Raw genomic sequence first — 16200 nt, 5'->3', positions numbered from 1 at the left:
TACTTGCTCTGTTACTACTCCATGGCTAAAACCCACTCTGGAAAAACAGAAGTCATCTTGCATAGGAAATAAACTATCTTGCCCTTCCCTCCAGGGGAAGATAATCAGGCTAGAAAAGTCCTCTTGCTCTTCTGTGAAGGGTCGTGCATGGTGAAGGCAGAGGGGATGCCTTGTCAGGGCCCTTATGCGGCTCTGTGCCAAGGGGGGATTTCAGCCCAAATCCTCCCCAGGGATAGCCTTGAGCCCAAATGTGAGCAAAGACTTTCATCTTCACAACTTGGTGAGACAAGGCAAGATTTCTTTATTCTGTTCATGACTCAGGCATGGCTTATGCACTTGGAAATTAAGTGTTTTTCATTTATTGGTTCCCAAAATGAGAGCATGCCAGGGCTGCAGAAATGCTGGAATTTAAAAGTACACTTGTGTGCCAAGTACAAAAGTGCCTAGTGCTGGAGGAGCAGGGAAATACCTTGAGTTTCTTAACTTGGATGTGCAAAATTAGTGAATGTTTTCAGAACATGGCAATGTTACTGTACTTGGACTCCTGTTCTCTGATCTGAGGCATGAGGACAACACAAACATCTGCTGAAGCATTTATGGTGGATTATAGGGTGTTAGAGTATCAGGAATAGCACACAAACATATCAAATGAAACTATTCATTATCAAAATTAGAGCTAGATCAGACTGAATATGCTCTATGACCACATACTGAGCAAGAAAAATACAAATACATGTTGAATAAACAGTGCCAGCTGGGCTTAATAATCTGTAGGAAAAATAGTATCCTGTCAAACATATAACATATATACAGGATTAATCTAAGTCAAGAATCAACAGGCAATTTTCATTTTAGAATTCCCTTAGCTAGTTTTTCCTTCCCTTTAAAACCTTTTCCTTTCTGTTAATGTGTTTTGATTGAGTAAATATGTACAGGGTTTTTCGGATAGTGTAATATGAATTACAGCCAGAATTAATTGCAGCCTTTCACAGGCTTTCAATTCAAAGTCTACATATAACCTGACTTGATTTTTCAGCACCCTCTAGAGTAAGCAGAAAGAGCCAGCAGCCTTTCCTTTCATCTTAGATAGCTGAGGTAATGCACTCCTCTTTTTGTCATTTTGTTGGACTTCCTGATACTCTGAACCTTTAAAAATATTTATGGAAGTATTGACAAGTGGTAAGTTATTAAATAAGTGTTCATATTATAAAAGTAGTCCTTAAGATGCTTTTACATGAAAACCATACTTTAGAAATAAAAGCCATCAAACCAATTGTTACCTGGCAACCAGGATAATATAGTTGCTAAAGTGTAGCTTTACAAGCCTGTGGCTGATGCTTTACCTGCTATAACTGAAAGGGAGTCTCTGGAAGAAGTGCCACAAGTGCCAGTTCTGTGTTCATCAATCTTAGAAGAAAATCAAGTCATTGTTTACATGAGGGTGGGTTGGCTCCTACTGCCTCTCTCATGGATCCTCCACAGTGCCTCTACTGTCTCTCTTTTCTTGACAGTTTTCTTTCTTTTTTACACTGGTGCTTTATATCTTGGATCCTTGAGTTGCCTCTCGTTCCTCTGTCACTTCTTTCTGCAATTTTACTTTTATCATTTTGCATAATACTCACAGTTTAATGAGTTTTTCAGCAGTCTGAGCTAAGTACATGCAGCTCAAGCCTAGCCCCTGGGTCCCAGACAGCTAAGTCCATGGGAGATTAATAAGATACGATGAAAGCCCACTGCTGTTTCTCCCCTACCCCAGCCATCTCTGATCTCACAGCACACTGATCAGCACAGCACTCAGGCCCCAGCTGAGCTCTCCCAGGCAGGTTACACCAGTGCTGTGAAAGGCAACACCATCTCAGAGAGCTACCAGTGTTCATCCAAGTGTAATTCCAGCGGCCTCCCAGAGCCTGGGCTGCTTTGCTGGGTGTTGGTAAAACACCAGAATTCAGCTGCAGTAAGGACCCAAGGAACAGCAGAACAGCAATAACTCCTAAAGGGAAGCTAAGGGTTATGGAAGTTAGCTTGCTCTTTCTATGACAGTAAATTTTGATTTCAAACAGCGGCATTAAACTGCCAAGAAAAGGGCACCTCTCAGTTTACACTGGTAATTCATTATTCATCATGCAGAATTGGAGAGCTTAACTGAAGGTCTCTGAGAGAAGTCTCAAGCAATACACCATAGAAGTTCAGTAGCTAAGATGCTGTTGATTCTTTCCAAGTGAAATATAACTCAATCTAAAAAAAAGCAGTCTGACAGATTTTTTTAAAGTTTTTTTTAAGCATGTAAATTTGTTTGCAAGAACAACATAAAAAGAATTGAACATGGGCTTGATGACTGGAAGCAACACTTGATACAGAGCTTTTTATTAATATCATTACTAATGTCATAATATGTTTGCTGCTGCAACCAAAAACTTTGTTAAACAGGTTGGTGATGGAGGAAGACTAGTTCCAGTGCCCAGCCTCAGTGAAGCTGACAGATACCAACCTCTGAGCCTTGTGATTAAAAAAAGAAAATGTTCACTTTCAAAAAAATCTAAATTTGCTTCAACACCTTTCACATTAAAAGACATTCTTCAAGGGGAGAAAGAAATTTCTGCAGGTAAGATTTTTATCTTTCTTCAAAGTGGAAAAATGCATGCTTTCTAGTAAATACAGAACAGTAAACATAGTTTAAACTCTGCAGGTAATATGATGTTTCCTTAGTAAATGGGTAATAACATTTTTCTTGCTTAATCATGTAATAAACATTTTTTTTAAAGTACAAATCAAAATTATAAGAAAAAAGGAAAAAAGAACTTTCTGGACAAAGAGTAAAAAAAGAAAGTAATTTATACTAAAAAGCCTTGATATTTTCTGAACCAGTATTAAACAAATTCAGCTAAGCCTTGTTTTTTCACAAACCACTAAGTCGTGACGGGTGTACCCATGTATGCTGATTAATTGCGACACAAAATTTGTTTAGAAATGTACACCTTTCTCTGCATACTCACTTTGAAGTGTGTAAGAATGGCCTCAGTTCTACAGCTGTTTCATGCTGGTAGTCTCTGGTGCTCAACTGGGCTCTGCACAGGCAGGAGCATTTGACAACAGCTATTACATCTGACTAATGTAATTGGATTTTCATAAGACTTTTTCCATGTTTGCAATCTCTTTGGTGTATTTAAAAAGCTTAACTCTTTTAAAATTGCCTTTGCTAAGCAATAATGTAAATTTTGAGGAGATTCTATGAGAATTAGGAGGTGCAAAATTGAACCATACTGCCTATATCTTCCTGTATATTCCTTTGAAAACTGTGTAATTCATGTCTACGTGCTCTGTTTTCTCAAAACAGTTTCATTACTTTATTTTTTAAGAGATTGTCAATATTGACAGAAGTATTTATGATCTTAATTGCACAACAAATGCATTAGTCAAATGCATTTGTCAAAAATTAGACAAGCTAGTATGAGCACAGGAAGACAAAAATACTGCTTGATCCCACAAGAGGGAATTTCAGGATGCAAGCATGATAAGAAAAATTGCAATCCCATGACTTATATACAGAAGCAGTCAGCTGGCTTGTCCTGAATGAAAAAAAAAATTGAAAAATCTCATTAAAAAGTCTCACAAACCTTACTAGTCTTTTCTCTAAAAGTTAAATCTCACATGCAGAAAGTATTGTCCTTTAATGTAAGCAAAGAGGTTTGTAATTGAATTTCCTTTTTTATGTGACAAAGACAAGCATTTGCAATCCTTTCAGAATTATGAAAAATATATGAACTTTTTTTGGTTAAAAATAAACACAAACAGGATTCATACTAGGTGACTTCATAATGGCACCTAGTTTATCCTAAAAGCTTCAAAAGATTAAAAACAAAAAAAGGAGTAACCCCCAAATTCTTAGATGTATTTGGAAATCTAATCCCTGTGTTCATTTTAATTTGGTAACCAATGCATTCTAGTATTTTTTCTGTTTGTGAATGGAAATGTATTTATTATTATAAAGACATTTTTACAGAAATGCTTTGGTACCTAACTTTTGATTGTGCAATAACTGAATGCAAACTTTCAAGCAAGTCAGAATTAATCTGTTGTTTTCCTTCAAAATAAACTGACAAAGTCCCTGGAATCAATAGGCAAAAATGAAGAAACATTAGGGTATTGTATGGCATCTAGATAAAATTCAGAATTCCCTAATATTTTTTATACAGTGATTTTCATTTTATTCCTAGGTATAATATTCTGTGTGGCCTCCACCGGGTTATTTGGGGTTTCAGAGCCTCTTTCATTAAAACCAGAACACAATACATGTGTAGTTTATACTTACCAACATCATAGTTACAGGCAGAAGTACTTGAGGAGAAAAACGATAAACACAGAAATTTAAAAATAGCTCTAATCACAGCCAGGAGCATGGGCACAACTCTGCCAGAGAGAGGCACAGAAACCCTCTGACTCCTATGTGCTCTTTCCATCAATCATCAGTAAGCCACAAATAAACAAGTGCTCGGTGTAGCTCTGAATTTCACATCAAAATGGCTAAGCATGGTAGGAATGGTACAATTTCTTCTTGCTATGTGAAAATACTGTCTTCAGACTTTTCATCACACAGAGGTTATCTTCTTTTCCTCAGGTATCTCGTCTTACCAGTTGCTCAACTATGAAGACAAATCAGATGTTTCGCTCAATGGTAGAAGAGGAAATCAGATAATGAATGATGTTGGTTTTGATGTTGCTGGATCAGATTCTATTGCCTTTAAAGCTTCATTTGGCATAGTGACCAAACACGAAGTTGAAGTACCAACATTACTTAAAGAACTTACTACAAGGTTATATTATATGTTTTGATTTCTGTTTCCATAATTCTGTTTCATATACTTAGACTGGAGGTCTGAAGTGGTTAGGTTTTGATTAATTTTAGTCAATCAGGAGCAGTTACCATCTGATATTTTCAAAGGTATCAGGTTGGATCACTGGGATTAGACATATAACCTCCTGTATAATACAGACTGTACAATTTTTCTGAATTCTTTGAATTGCAGTGCACATCTCAGGAAAAAAAAATACTAATTCAGAGAGGAAGAGTCCATCCAAACTCCTATCTGTGTTATACCATAGTACTGAAAATTTGAAATTTACTTTGAATGACATTACCCAAATTCAGGTTTCAGAAATAGCATTTGTTTGCCTTTGATGAACTAGAGAGCCATATACCTTATTGCCATTGTGGGTACTTTGAAGTTTTATGGAGTTATTATATTACACAGCATTTTCTGCAAAAAGCAAAATAGATGTATCTACTTGAATTTTTCGTAACCTTCTGTGACTTTTCTTTAAATCCAGACTCTTTTACCAATTTTCTTGTTGAGCTGTGGACAGTGAAAGTGAACTTGGTGTTCCTGTGGTGTTTTCACAAATGTCAAACATGTAGAAACATGATGTGACCAATTTTAGGTGTAATTCTTTATGTTATATTCCAAAGATTGTCCCTTGGTCACAATGTCATCCCAGTGAATCCCAGCAGTGCTTCCCCGTAAATTATTTACTGTGCATGATGCAACATTTGGCATTTGCAAATACATATTTTTACCTTGTCATTTACCAAGAAGTGCATGCCAATTTGTATTTTGTAACCTTTCCTTCTGAAACTACCTTTTCCTGGTTTATTTCTAACCTCAAAACATTAATAACTGGGGGCGAGGACAGACGATCTAGTCTCCTGAAAAAGAAAGATTCAGCATTATAGAACTAACTGCCACTGTTTGTAGAAGTTCTACTAACACTTGTTTCATGGTTGTTCAGTATTGCACATAAGTGATATAAAATTATTTTCAGTTTTTGGCACTAAAACCAGAGTCAGATGGACAGGCTTTAAATTTTCCAGGGTGTCCTAGGTATCCCCTCTAACATTTGTACAATACTGACTTTCCTTGAATTTTTTAGTGGTTCTGTTCCCAAATACTGAAAACCAGTATTAAATTTCCAGAGATGTCCTTGGTCATTTGTTTTACTGCTATGAAACAGATATTATGGTGATTTATTTACTGATTTATTTAGCTACTTTTTAAACTGCTAATTATGTCTGAATTTCTTTCCTGCCTCCCTCTTGATTTTAGAAAAATAAACTTTGATCATTGTCTAGTCCATCAATCAAGAAAAAGTAGGATGGAAATTTTGTGTGTGGTCATGGAAAGTATTCGAACTACAAGGCAGTGCTCATTAACTGTCCATACTGGAATGCGTGGAGAGACAATGAGGGTAAATATATTTGACAAAGTTCTGTAGCTTAAATGATCAAGCATAAAAACCTAATTTTTATAAATTTTATGGTTTGATTTGGTTGTATTTTTATAATGTAAGCTCAGAAAAAATCTGAAGTAAATCAATATTATTGTACTGATGTAAGGTGATTTAGAAGATGGTTTTTATTAGCAGTGCTTATGTGACTGAGGGATGGGAAATGCATGAAAGGATGGCTAGACAATGAGCCATTGCTTGGGGTAAAGCCTCAGCAAAACTGTGGAATTTACTACTAAGTTTGGCTTTCTAATAAAGGTATAACCTTTCTTTCATTATTATGGTCATCTTCTGTAACACATTTGAACTGCAGGTTATTATTTAAAGGGTCAGCATCTTACTTCCTGTCTCATGCCCTTCCTCCCCCTTCCCCACATCAATGTGTGTGAATAATTAAACCTACAAGTCTTCTGAATTTGCCCTTTACTAGTATTTATAAATCATTTATGTAATTTTCACTAAGTGATGCAAATTACTCTCTCTGTATCAAACTTTATTAAAATGCGAAGTTGTTAATAGAAAATTCTTTAGTTGTGAAATTTCATCAATTTTGAAGTTTCCTCCTGACATTATAAATCTCAATATATGCAGTTAAGATAGTATTTTGTTTATTTATTCATTTCAATTTGTAACTTTTTTTCTTTTGATGTTTCTCTAAATTACAGTTTCACATAATTGAAGATCAGAATTGTAAAGGGCGGGACAAAGCCATTGTTTTTCCTGCACATACAACTATTGCTTTTAGTGTATTTGAACTCTACATTCATTTGGATGGTAATTTTGGTAAGTGATGTGAATTACTGTCATTACTGCTATTATTTATAATGATTTCAGTTTTTAAAACTCTTTTATTGCTCTTGGTATGCATAAGCCCTGATCCTAGACAATGGTATGCTTTCATTTTATGCACATAAGTATTCTGACTTTCTGAGAGAAACAGTGCTTGAAAAGATAAACAAGGTGGGTGCTAGAAGATAATCTGTGGCAATGTTTTTTACAAGTTAGTATGACTTTGTATTTTTTTTTAATTCTGCAGTTGCATAGAACTAAAAGCCCCACTCAGTTATATTTCTAGCTGGTAAGGAGCAGGTTTCTGAGACTACCTGCTCAGTTTTGCATAAAATAGGCAAGTACAAAGACACGAATAAAGAAAAAAGTGTACAGAACTTCTAAACTAAGATAACCTTTTTTTCTGTTGGGGCTTTAATTTCAGTCTGATACATCATTACTACATATAAATATCTGAAGATATTTAGGAGGAAATAATCACAGCAATTGGAAACTAATAAAAAAAATTTGAATAGATTATATTTCACTTTAAAGGTTTTCTTTCAAGTTAGGGATAGAAGCATAGATTATACTTATTTTTATTTAAAGAAAGGTTTTAATAGTTCATTCAGTATTGGAAGAGGTGAGTACAAAACTCACAGCCTTGCTTATTAACTTCTACTTTCAAGTAAAACCACAGAAATGCTTTTCCTTCAGAAGCAGAGCTCTGATATTAATTGCAAGCCACCAACATTTAAAAATTCCCATCAAATCTGTGTTACTTGATTCTGTGGGCTATTACTGTGTGCAGATTTACATTAAAAAGTTGTACTAGCCATTAAAAACATTAGCAAAGCTAAATTTAATTACTGTTAACTTTATTGATTATAAAGCATATTAAACTATTGTGCAATTATGGCTTTTATATTATTTTCTTTTAAAAACTTTCCATTTTTACAGAACTCTGTGTGACTCCAATTTCAAAAGGAGGGTTTGAAAGAGAGAAATCTGGATCATCTTCCCTGACCAAATTAAGGAGATTAAAGAATAATTTGTTTCATCGAAGTATGACTTTTGATATTTATATACAACTGTCTTATTTAATGCATGAAAAATGTATCTTTGTTTCTTTAATTTCTGTGCAAGATGAACATTTAAAGAAGGAAAATTTGATGGGAAATGTACCTCTCAATTTCCAGTGTACTGAAATGATTATGGAGTTATTAAAATTTACATCTGAAAACCTGGCTCTCAGAAATAACACATCCCTGGTATTGCTGTTCATTGAACTCTACAGATCTTAAAAATCATGGCTGTTAATAAACTGGTATTGAGTAATTATACAGATGACTTAACACTGAATCTATTTCATGTGTTTGCCATTTACAGCTCGTGTTATAGAATACATGTTATAATTATAGTAGTATTTGAGGGCAAAAGCTGTAAGTTTAAATACCAAACAATATTAACTGCAATATTTGAATGTACTCCTTAGGCACTATGTTCCCATGGCAGGAACATGGCCAAGGTCCTCTTTTCTCATAGTCCTCTTTTTTTCACTCTAATATGAACACAACATCCAACAAAACTGACGATCCCTGTATGCAGCTTTAGAACAAGATCCTAAACTTGTTTTAACACTCCTTGGTCCAAGTACTTTGGAAATGTGCAGATCTGAGTGTGAAGATAAACGTTGAGCAGTAAACATGTCCCAAAGGCTGCTCTGTATAGGTGTGTCCTCGCTCCACTGTATCCCATTCTTGATCAAAAGACGTTTATGGACCAAACCTTTAGTGCTGCTCTGGTTCACACTAGGGGACTAAATCTTCAGTGGGTATGATATATCACAGTAGCTGTATCTGCCTAAAAGTTCTTCACTCAATCTAGTCAGTCACTGAAGAGAAAAGGGAAAAGGTAGGTAGTTCCTACCTGGCATATCTGGATGCTTAGAAATCTGCTAGGAGGTCAACAAGGAGTCCTCCAAGTTTTCTAAACATAGTAAGTATTAGTGGGATTTTTTTGTAAGTAACAGGAAATAAAAGTGCATTTACATTGTTTAGAACATAAAACTAGAAATGCAAAAAACAGCAACAGGAAAGTACACAGCTATGATTTGACTGCATCAAATTGTCAGAAGCCTGCCTCATGCCTATCTTTTAGGTATATTTCTAAAAATATAATAACATAGGTTATATATAAAAAATTCTGATTTTTGTCAGTGTCTTAAGTGATGTTGAAGAAAAATTTTTATCACACAGGGTTTTTGATCTATATGGTATACTTAGAACGATTTTGTGAATCAGTTGTTATTTCTACAATTAGACACATTTTTAAAACAACAGTTTATAATGTAATAACAAAGCATTGCTTATTTTTCTTGTGCATTCTTTTTCAGATAAAGGAGTAGTGGAAATCATTGCTAACTCTGATCCTTACATGGAAGACCTTTTTGCAGATTATTATGAAAAAGCTGCGAGCATGACTGATCTCTCCACAAGCTATCTCAGAGACGGTTCTCATATCCGAATTAATTTACTTAATAACAACATCCCCAAAGGCCCCTGTGTCCTTTGTGGAATGGGAAGTTCTAAAAGGGAGACAGTCTATGGATGCCTGGAGTGTTCTTTTAATGGGCACAAGTATGTACGACTGCATGCTGTGCCCTGTTTTGACCTCTGGCATAAGAGAATGAAGTAACTGATCTGGGTAAGTGCCTGTTGTCACAGACATGGGCATAACTGTGCCACAAACTTTTCAGAGTTAGTAAATATGACTCATTGTGAAATGCAAAACAGTGAAAGTGCAAAACATTTTATTACACTGTTATCTTCAAATTCTTCACTTCACAGTCAATAACCTTCTACTCTAAAATACCCACATGCATTGTCTGACATTGCTGTTTTTTCTAGAACCTTCTCATTATCATGATAAACATACTTTTAAATTGTATTTTCATAATGTCAAAATATATTGCTAGAACTTAAAGTTGTTTACACAAACTTGTTGTTATACCCCCAAAACGTTGCCTTTCTCTACACTGGGATATGATGGTTAAATGAGAATATTTGTTAATAATTTAGTGTTCTCATGAATGTTTAATTGATGTATCGGATTAAAAAACATGCTAAAACTTAGCTCAGTCTAATGTTTCAGTTACAAAAGGGAACAACTGAAACTATGGATGGGAGTTTCATATTAGGGTGCTGTTGTTGTATACCAAGTTTGTTTAGATTATTAAAAAGTACCAGCCAGTCCACCTGCTGCAGTTGGATTTTATGTCACAGCTGCTCTTGACTTTCTTTCATGTGCTCAAAAAAAAACCTGCTTAGTAGAAAATGTTTTGGAAGCTTATGAAAATAATGGAACTGCACACTCCAACAAGACTTCAGGGGTGAAGGTCTTTAACAGGTGCACCCCAGCCTCAGGAAACTGAGTATGTTGAGGACTGGAACACCAGAGAGCTGCATACAGGGCTGGGACTGGGCATGCTGTGGGGCAGGGCGCTGTTAAACCTCTCACCATGCTGTTTTACACTGGCAAAGCAAAAAACCTTTTCATACTTTTTAAAATGATTTCAAGGATAACCAAGGCACGGAAACTTTTTTCACTTGTGCTGCCACTTTCACTGTGTACATCTGATTATTACATGTTGAATGAATACAGCCATTACTTTTCAAGTGAGAAGAGTGAAATATATTACCTGAGTGTTATGATGTGTTCTGCACAAGCAGAACAGTTAACGAGTTTGAAGTACTAACTATTGCTACTTCTTTGCATTATTCCAGCAAGGAAAACCAGAATGATGCCCAAGTAATTAATTACTTATGTTTATATATACTATCTCACATCATCTTCGACCTCATTCAATTAAATGATGATAGTGTAGATTTTTAACTTGGTGCTCCTGAATAAACTGGCTAACTTGATAATTTTACTGGGTCAAAGTTTAAAAACTCACTTAAGATACTGCCTTTTCTTCAACAGCAAATTCTTTATGTTAATATTACATCAAAGGCGTTATCTTAAGTTGCTTTAAAAACATTTTTGGTTTTATCTTAACACTCCATAGATAGAGTTCACCTATTTTAAGGCCTTTTAATTGCTGTAAATAGCCTTTCCTCAAGAAGCTAGACTAGGAGCCTGCCGGGGTCTAAGAGAATTATATTCCTAGGATTCTGCCTTCCCTTTTTATTTTACAGGGGATTTAGAAGTGTTTATCAATTATGTTCCAGCTGTGTCAAAGGTTACTGCAAATTTTGTGTGCTCAGTAGAACAGAAATAATTATTTTCATCAGTACTTCACCAAATGAGAGACTACTGAGCAATACTGTAAATTGGAACATTGTAGAAACCACTAGTATCAGATCATGGTGTATTTCAATTTTATTTCTTTCTTTTCAAACATCTAATACATTTTATTAGCTGAATTTAAAAAATAATATTTTACAGTCACCTTAAGAGATATAAAAAGATGCCACTATAAAAAAAAAACCAAAACCAAAAAATCTGTGACAAAGTATTATTATTTCGAATTCAGTGCCCAGAAAAGAGTCAAAGATTTTTTAAAGTACTTAGAGTTCATCATGCTGGTAGACATTGTACTCCTTTGCTGATATGAAGCCATCTCTATCATGGTCATTCTTCTTAAATATATCAGCTAAGATTTCATCATGGGCTGAGGGATGACGTTTTTTGCCATCTCTTGCAAATTCTTCTTTCAAATACTGGCTTATCTAGAAGAAAAGAAAAAAGTCTAACCATTGTGACTTTTATGCCAGTACTCAACAGCTATCTTCGAGGACGCTTGGGATGTACAAGTAATGTATTGTGTTTCTAGTGCAGATACATCTACAGTTTGCCTGCAGGAAGTCTGAGACTTATTAATATATTAAAGGAAATTTCAGCATTGCACAGTGTAGTTTGTGTAAGCACACAGAAACTTTAACATGATCAACAGCAGCAGAGGCAGCTGATGTGAAGATAAAATTGATGCAGCCATACCTATAGTTTTATAAATTTTTTTTTTCAAATTATTTACGTCATATTACCTCAAGTTCAGAGAGTTTCTTGTCACCGTCTTTATCTATTTGGTTAAATGCTTCAACACTACGAGGTCCCTTATTTACTGCATAAAGTTCAATCTCAAAGATCAGTGTTGCATTGGGTGGAATCTTGCCCTGTGCTATGAATAAAAGAAAAAAAAAAAGCATTTAAGGAATCACACACCATGGGCAGAGAGTACATGTATGATAAATTCACATATTAAGCATTTTTTAATAAAAAAGGCTGTATTAATATTCAGACTAAACTCTGAATTTAAATGTTGTATATCTAGACAGGAAGATTGTTTGATGAGATAAATGACTTCGAGAGAAACTTCTAATCATGTACTTGCCTGAAACAAAACTGTATGATATATCAATTCAGGTATTTTTAAAGATTAAGTGAATGGTTATAATGAAAAACAAGTATTTCCAGAGTTCTCACTCTTTCACATCCTGTCATGTGCTGTCATGGGCTTATTTACAGACTGATTCTGAGATGTATGTGTTTATTAAAGAGCTGCAATCTGATTTAAAATATAGCAGCAATAGACCAATGCTCATATGTATTTTCTGTCTGAAGAAACAAGCAGAAAATAAAATGTTTTATCTACTTCATATGAATTATACCTAGGATAAAAGAACTTAATGTAAAACAGTGGTTAAAATGTACATCTCAGAAAGAAGCAATAGAATGTAAGTAATCTGATTCACAAAAAAGAAAAAAAAAAAAACCCACAGAAACCCCAAACTACTGGAATATTTTACCTGGTCTCTAAATTAAAAAAAAAACAACTGCTGGAATTCATTATTCCTGGATCAAAGTGTTTTCTGATACCTGATGTAAAACGCTGTGCCTACAAACACAGGTGAATGTATCATGTATCTGGCAAAAAAAAGGGAACTGAAAAGAGACAGCAACAAACCAATGAGGTCTAAAAATAGAGCCAAAAGAGCATCAAGAAATCATGCAGTGTAAAATTAAAATGTAAACATGCAAGCTGCCAAAGCCAGAGAGCATGACATTGTTACCTCAGAATTTTGAGCTTGTGCCTGTCCTTCATAAACTGAAGAAAAGCTAAAGAATCTACACTGTTTGTAAACAGAAGATAAACAAAACTATTACACTGCTCATCTAAAATAGCTATAGTAAAAACGACAAGTTTCAGAGTTCAAAAGATTTTAACCTTCCACACTTCAGAAAAGTAGAAATTTTAGATACATCTGAATATAAATCATGATTTAAATACCTCTCACAAAAGAAAGAATACTAGAATTCAGTGATAGTAGTTTACAAATATACATACCAACAAAGGAAAGATATGTAAAGATTTAGAAAGCCACATGCATCTTTTCTAGTTCAAGATTAGGCAGGCATCTTCCTCAGCATGCAGGAATATGCTGAGACAGAGGACAGGAGTGCTGTAGGAAAATACTACATTCTTCAAGTGCTACCTGGAATAAACAGTTAACACTAGTATTAAAGAACATTTTTTATTTGTATCACTGTTTTTCCTTTTTTGTATGAAATTGTATTAAAGACAAAACGGATGCATTGAATTCTGACATATCACTACCAAAGTATTATTATAGAGCAGGAGCTACCTTTTCACAGAAACTACTATACCCATGTCAGAGCTGAATTTATCTACATTTGAGTGCTGAAACACTGCATAAAACTTGTACTGGATTTTTTTTAAAGTAATCTGCACACTGAATTAGCTTATATTCAAATCAGATTTCATGCACTGCACTGTTGCAATTACTGTGTAATGTGATGATGGGAGTCATTAACTATTCAGAATGTAAGCTGTATTTTAAGCAAATTATTTCTACTTAGACTAATTGCACTGCATCATATTCCGTGTTATTCAGAAGATGCAGATTGTCATTAAAAGGCTAACAGGTAGCAGTCAAAAAAGAAAAAGCAAACGTGACTGGAATTTAATAGATAAACACAATAATGCTGATATGGATCATGAAGATCTTACTTTTGCTGCCAATTTTTTGTATTACGGCAATACTTGGGAAAACACACTGGGTGGCATGTACTGAGTTCTTATGCAAACTGCAAGGCCTGGGTGTGGATCTGTGATCAGCACTACTTAAACAGCAGAGCAATGAGCAGGATTGGGGCTGCACAGCTGCACTGCCTCCAAATGAGAGCACCAGTTCTTACAGACATTTACAATGCTGAATGTTCAAAAGGGTAAAACACAGGAAACACAAAGTTTAGTGTTAAAACTCTTTTTTTACCATATCCTTGCTGTCCATATGCTAATGATGGAGGAATTGTCACTTTCCGTTTTTCTCCAGGACACATATTCATCATAGCAATATCTAAGCCTTTTATGACTTGTCCAACACCCAGAACGAACCATTTTGGATGACCTTCATTTTGCGTCCGACTATTAAAAAAAATTGTGTATGAGTAACAATAATTTAACATTTTTTTACATAAATATAACTTTAAGTTGCAGTCTGTAAGAATATAGATTATTAGTACACAACAAAGCTTAGAGTGCAAAAATACAAAGTATAAACACGTTTTCTGCTACATTTATAATTTAAGGTCAAATCTTGATATATGTAAGGAGAAATCTCCTTTTTAAACTAAAAAAAAAAACCTTGTTTTTTAACTTCTAACAAAAACAGCTGACCTTCCTGATCATGTACACTGCATGCCAGAAACAAGAGTGCCACTGCAGGAAGTATCCAAGAAGAGGAATGTAGGGAACACTGAAAGTGAAAATGTCTTCAGCAGTTCACATCACTATAGGATGGGATGGGATTGAGAATGCAGGTGTGTGTTGAGGGAGTCTGGCAATGTTGGTTACAGTACCATGTGCTCACCCACCACTCTGGCCAGTTCCAACATTCAATGCCTGAGGCAGCTTTTGGTCATATGAGGCAACCCCAGTATAGGTGCTACACCGAATGGCAATGGAGCAAAAGATCCAGAGAGCAACACTCTATGTACCAAAGTCAGTCACTTCAACAGGCAAAGAAATGCAAGCCAAATGGTACTGTTAAATGGAGAATTATCCTCTCCTGATTTGTCTTAAATTATAGAAGTGAGGGGAATGAATCAAGATTTTGTAATAAGCTAGGCTGTTGTCTGACGGATGGGGCAAACTGAAAAAGGAAAAGCCTAAATGGTAACTTTTCGGTAAAATGGACGGCACAACCAATCAAGAAGGGAAACAGCAACAGGGAAGAGGCAAAAAGGCTGCAAACCACTAGTGTAATAATGTGGCTACGCTGCACACTGCCAACTATGTGGAAGTGCATGCTGTATTCAAGTTTCTGCCTAAAATTGTCAGTGTCCATTCCTACCAAGAGCTCCTCCTCCCAACCCGAGTTTTTCTGCACATATTACAGCACAGAACAGGGCAAGTGACATGACGGTTTTTTTTTTTCCACTCTGCTGAAGGGGTTCTCCATGCGAGATGTGGGCTACAGGCTCTCCAAGTTCCTCCCTGTCGGGCCCCTTCACTGGCGACGGCCACCAGCCTCAAGCAAAGCCGTCTTTGATTTCCACCTTTTGCCTCTGCACTCCCTCTTGACCCTAGGGAAACTCTGCATCCTTCACCCCTCGGCTGCAAGTAAAATCAAGGTTGAGACGGGGAGCGCCCCGAGTCCCGCTTATCCGGCTCAGGGTGAGCCACGTACCCGCCGGGCAGGGCAGGGCAGGGCAGGGCAGGGCAGGGCAGGGCAGGGCCCACCGCCCGTGCTCCGACCTGTGCCACGGGGGCTCACCTGCAGTAAAACTTGGATCCGTCGCTGGCCAAGAATCCGTCATAGTGCGCGTTCAGCAGGTCGCCCTTCTTGCTCTTCGGGCTGCAGGCCTCGGGCAGGTGCAGCACCTCTATCTGAACCTCCTCCGCCGCCGCCGGGCCGCCCTCGGCCCGCGCCGGGGCCGCCAGCAGCGCCAGCGGCAGCAGGAGCAGGGTCAGCGCACGGCCCATGTCGCTCCGAGGCGGCCGCCGGCGTGGCACAGTCCCGGACGAGCCGAGGGGCGGGGGCCGAGCCAGCACTGCCGCTCCGCCTCGGTCCGCCGGCCGAGCCCGGCCCAGGCAGCGGCCGCGGGGCGGGCGGTTCTTCGGGCCGC

General features: G+C 36.6%; 2 protein-coding genes across 2 annotated transcripts; one reads left to right on the top strand and one right to left on the bottom strand.

The window, feature by feature from the left end:
- Positions 1 to 1559: 1559 nt before the first annotated feature.
- PJVK (pejvakin) lies at positions 1560 to 11290 on the top strand. The gene is made up of 6 exons (XM_085066341.1): positions 1560 to 2602; positions 4616 to 4811; positions 6099 to 6240; positions 6945 to 7062; positions 8008 to 8112; positions 9443 to 11290. The coding sequence occupies exons 1-6, from the start codon at positions 2392 to 2394 to the stop codon at positions 9742 to 9744; spliced, it is 1074 nt and encodes a 357-aa protein (XP_084922467.1). The 5' UTR covers positions 1560 to 2391; the 3' UTR covers positions 9745 to 11290.
- Positions 11291 to 11409: 119 nt separating this feature from the next.
- Positions 11410 to 16188, bottom strand: FKBP7 (FKBP prolyl isomerase 7). Its single transcript, XM_085066344.1, has 4 exons — positions 15849 to 16188; positions 14346 to 14497; positions 12096 to 12229; positions 11410 to 11780 (listed from the first exon to the last, which is right to left on the bottom strand). The coding sequence occupies exons 1-4, from the start codon at positions 16055 to 16057 to the stop codon at positions 11619 to 11621; spliced, it is 657 nt and encodes a 218-aa protein (XP_084922470.1). The 5' UTR covers positions 16058 to 16188; the 3' UTR covers positions 11410 to 11618.
- Positions 16189 to 16200: the final 12 nt, after the last annotated feature.

This window comes from Lichenostomus cassidix, chromosome 7 (genome assembly GCF_008360975.1).
Source record: "Lichenostomus cassidix isolate B80296 chromosome 7, HeHo_3.0, whole genome shotgun sequence".
Lineage (NCBI taxonomy): Eukaryota > Metazoa > Chordata > Aves > Passeriformes > Meliphagidae > Lichenostomus > Lichenostomus cassidix.
The sequence above is the reverse complement of the archived record's forward strand: the minus strand, read 5'-3'. Positions and strand labels throughout refer to the sequence as shown.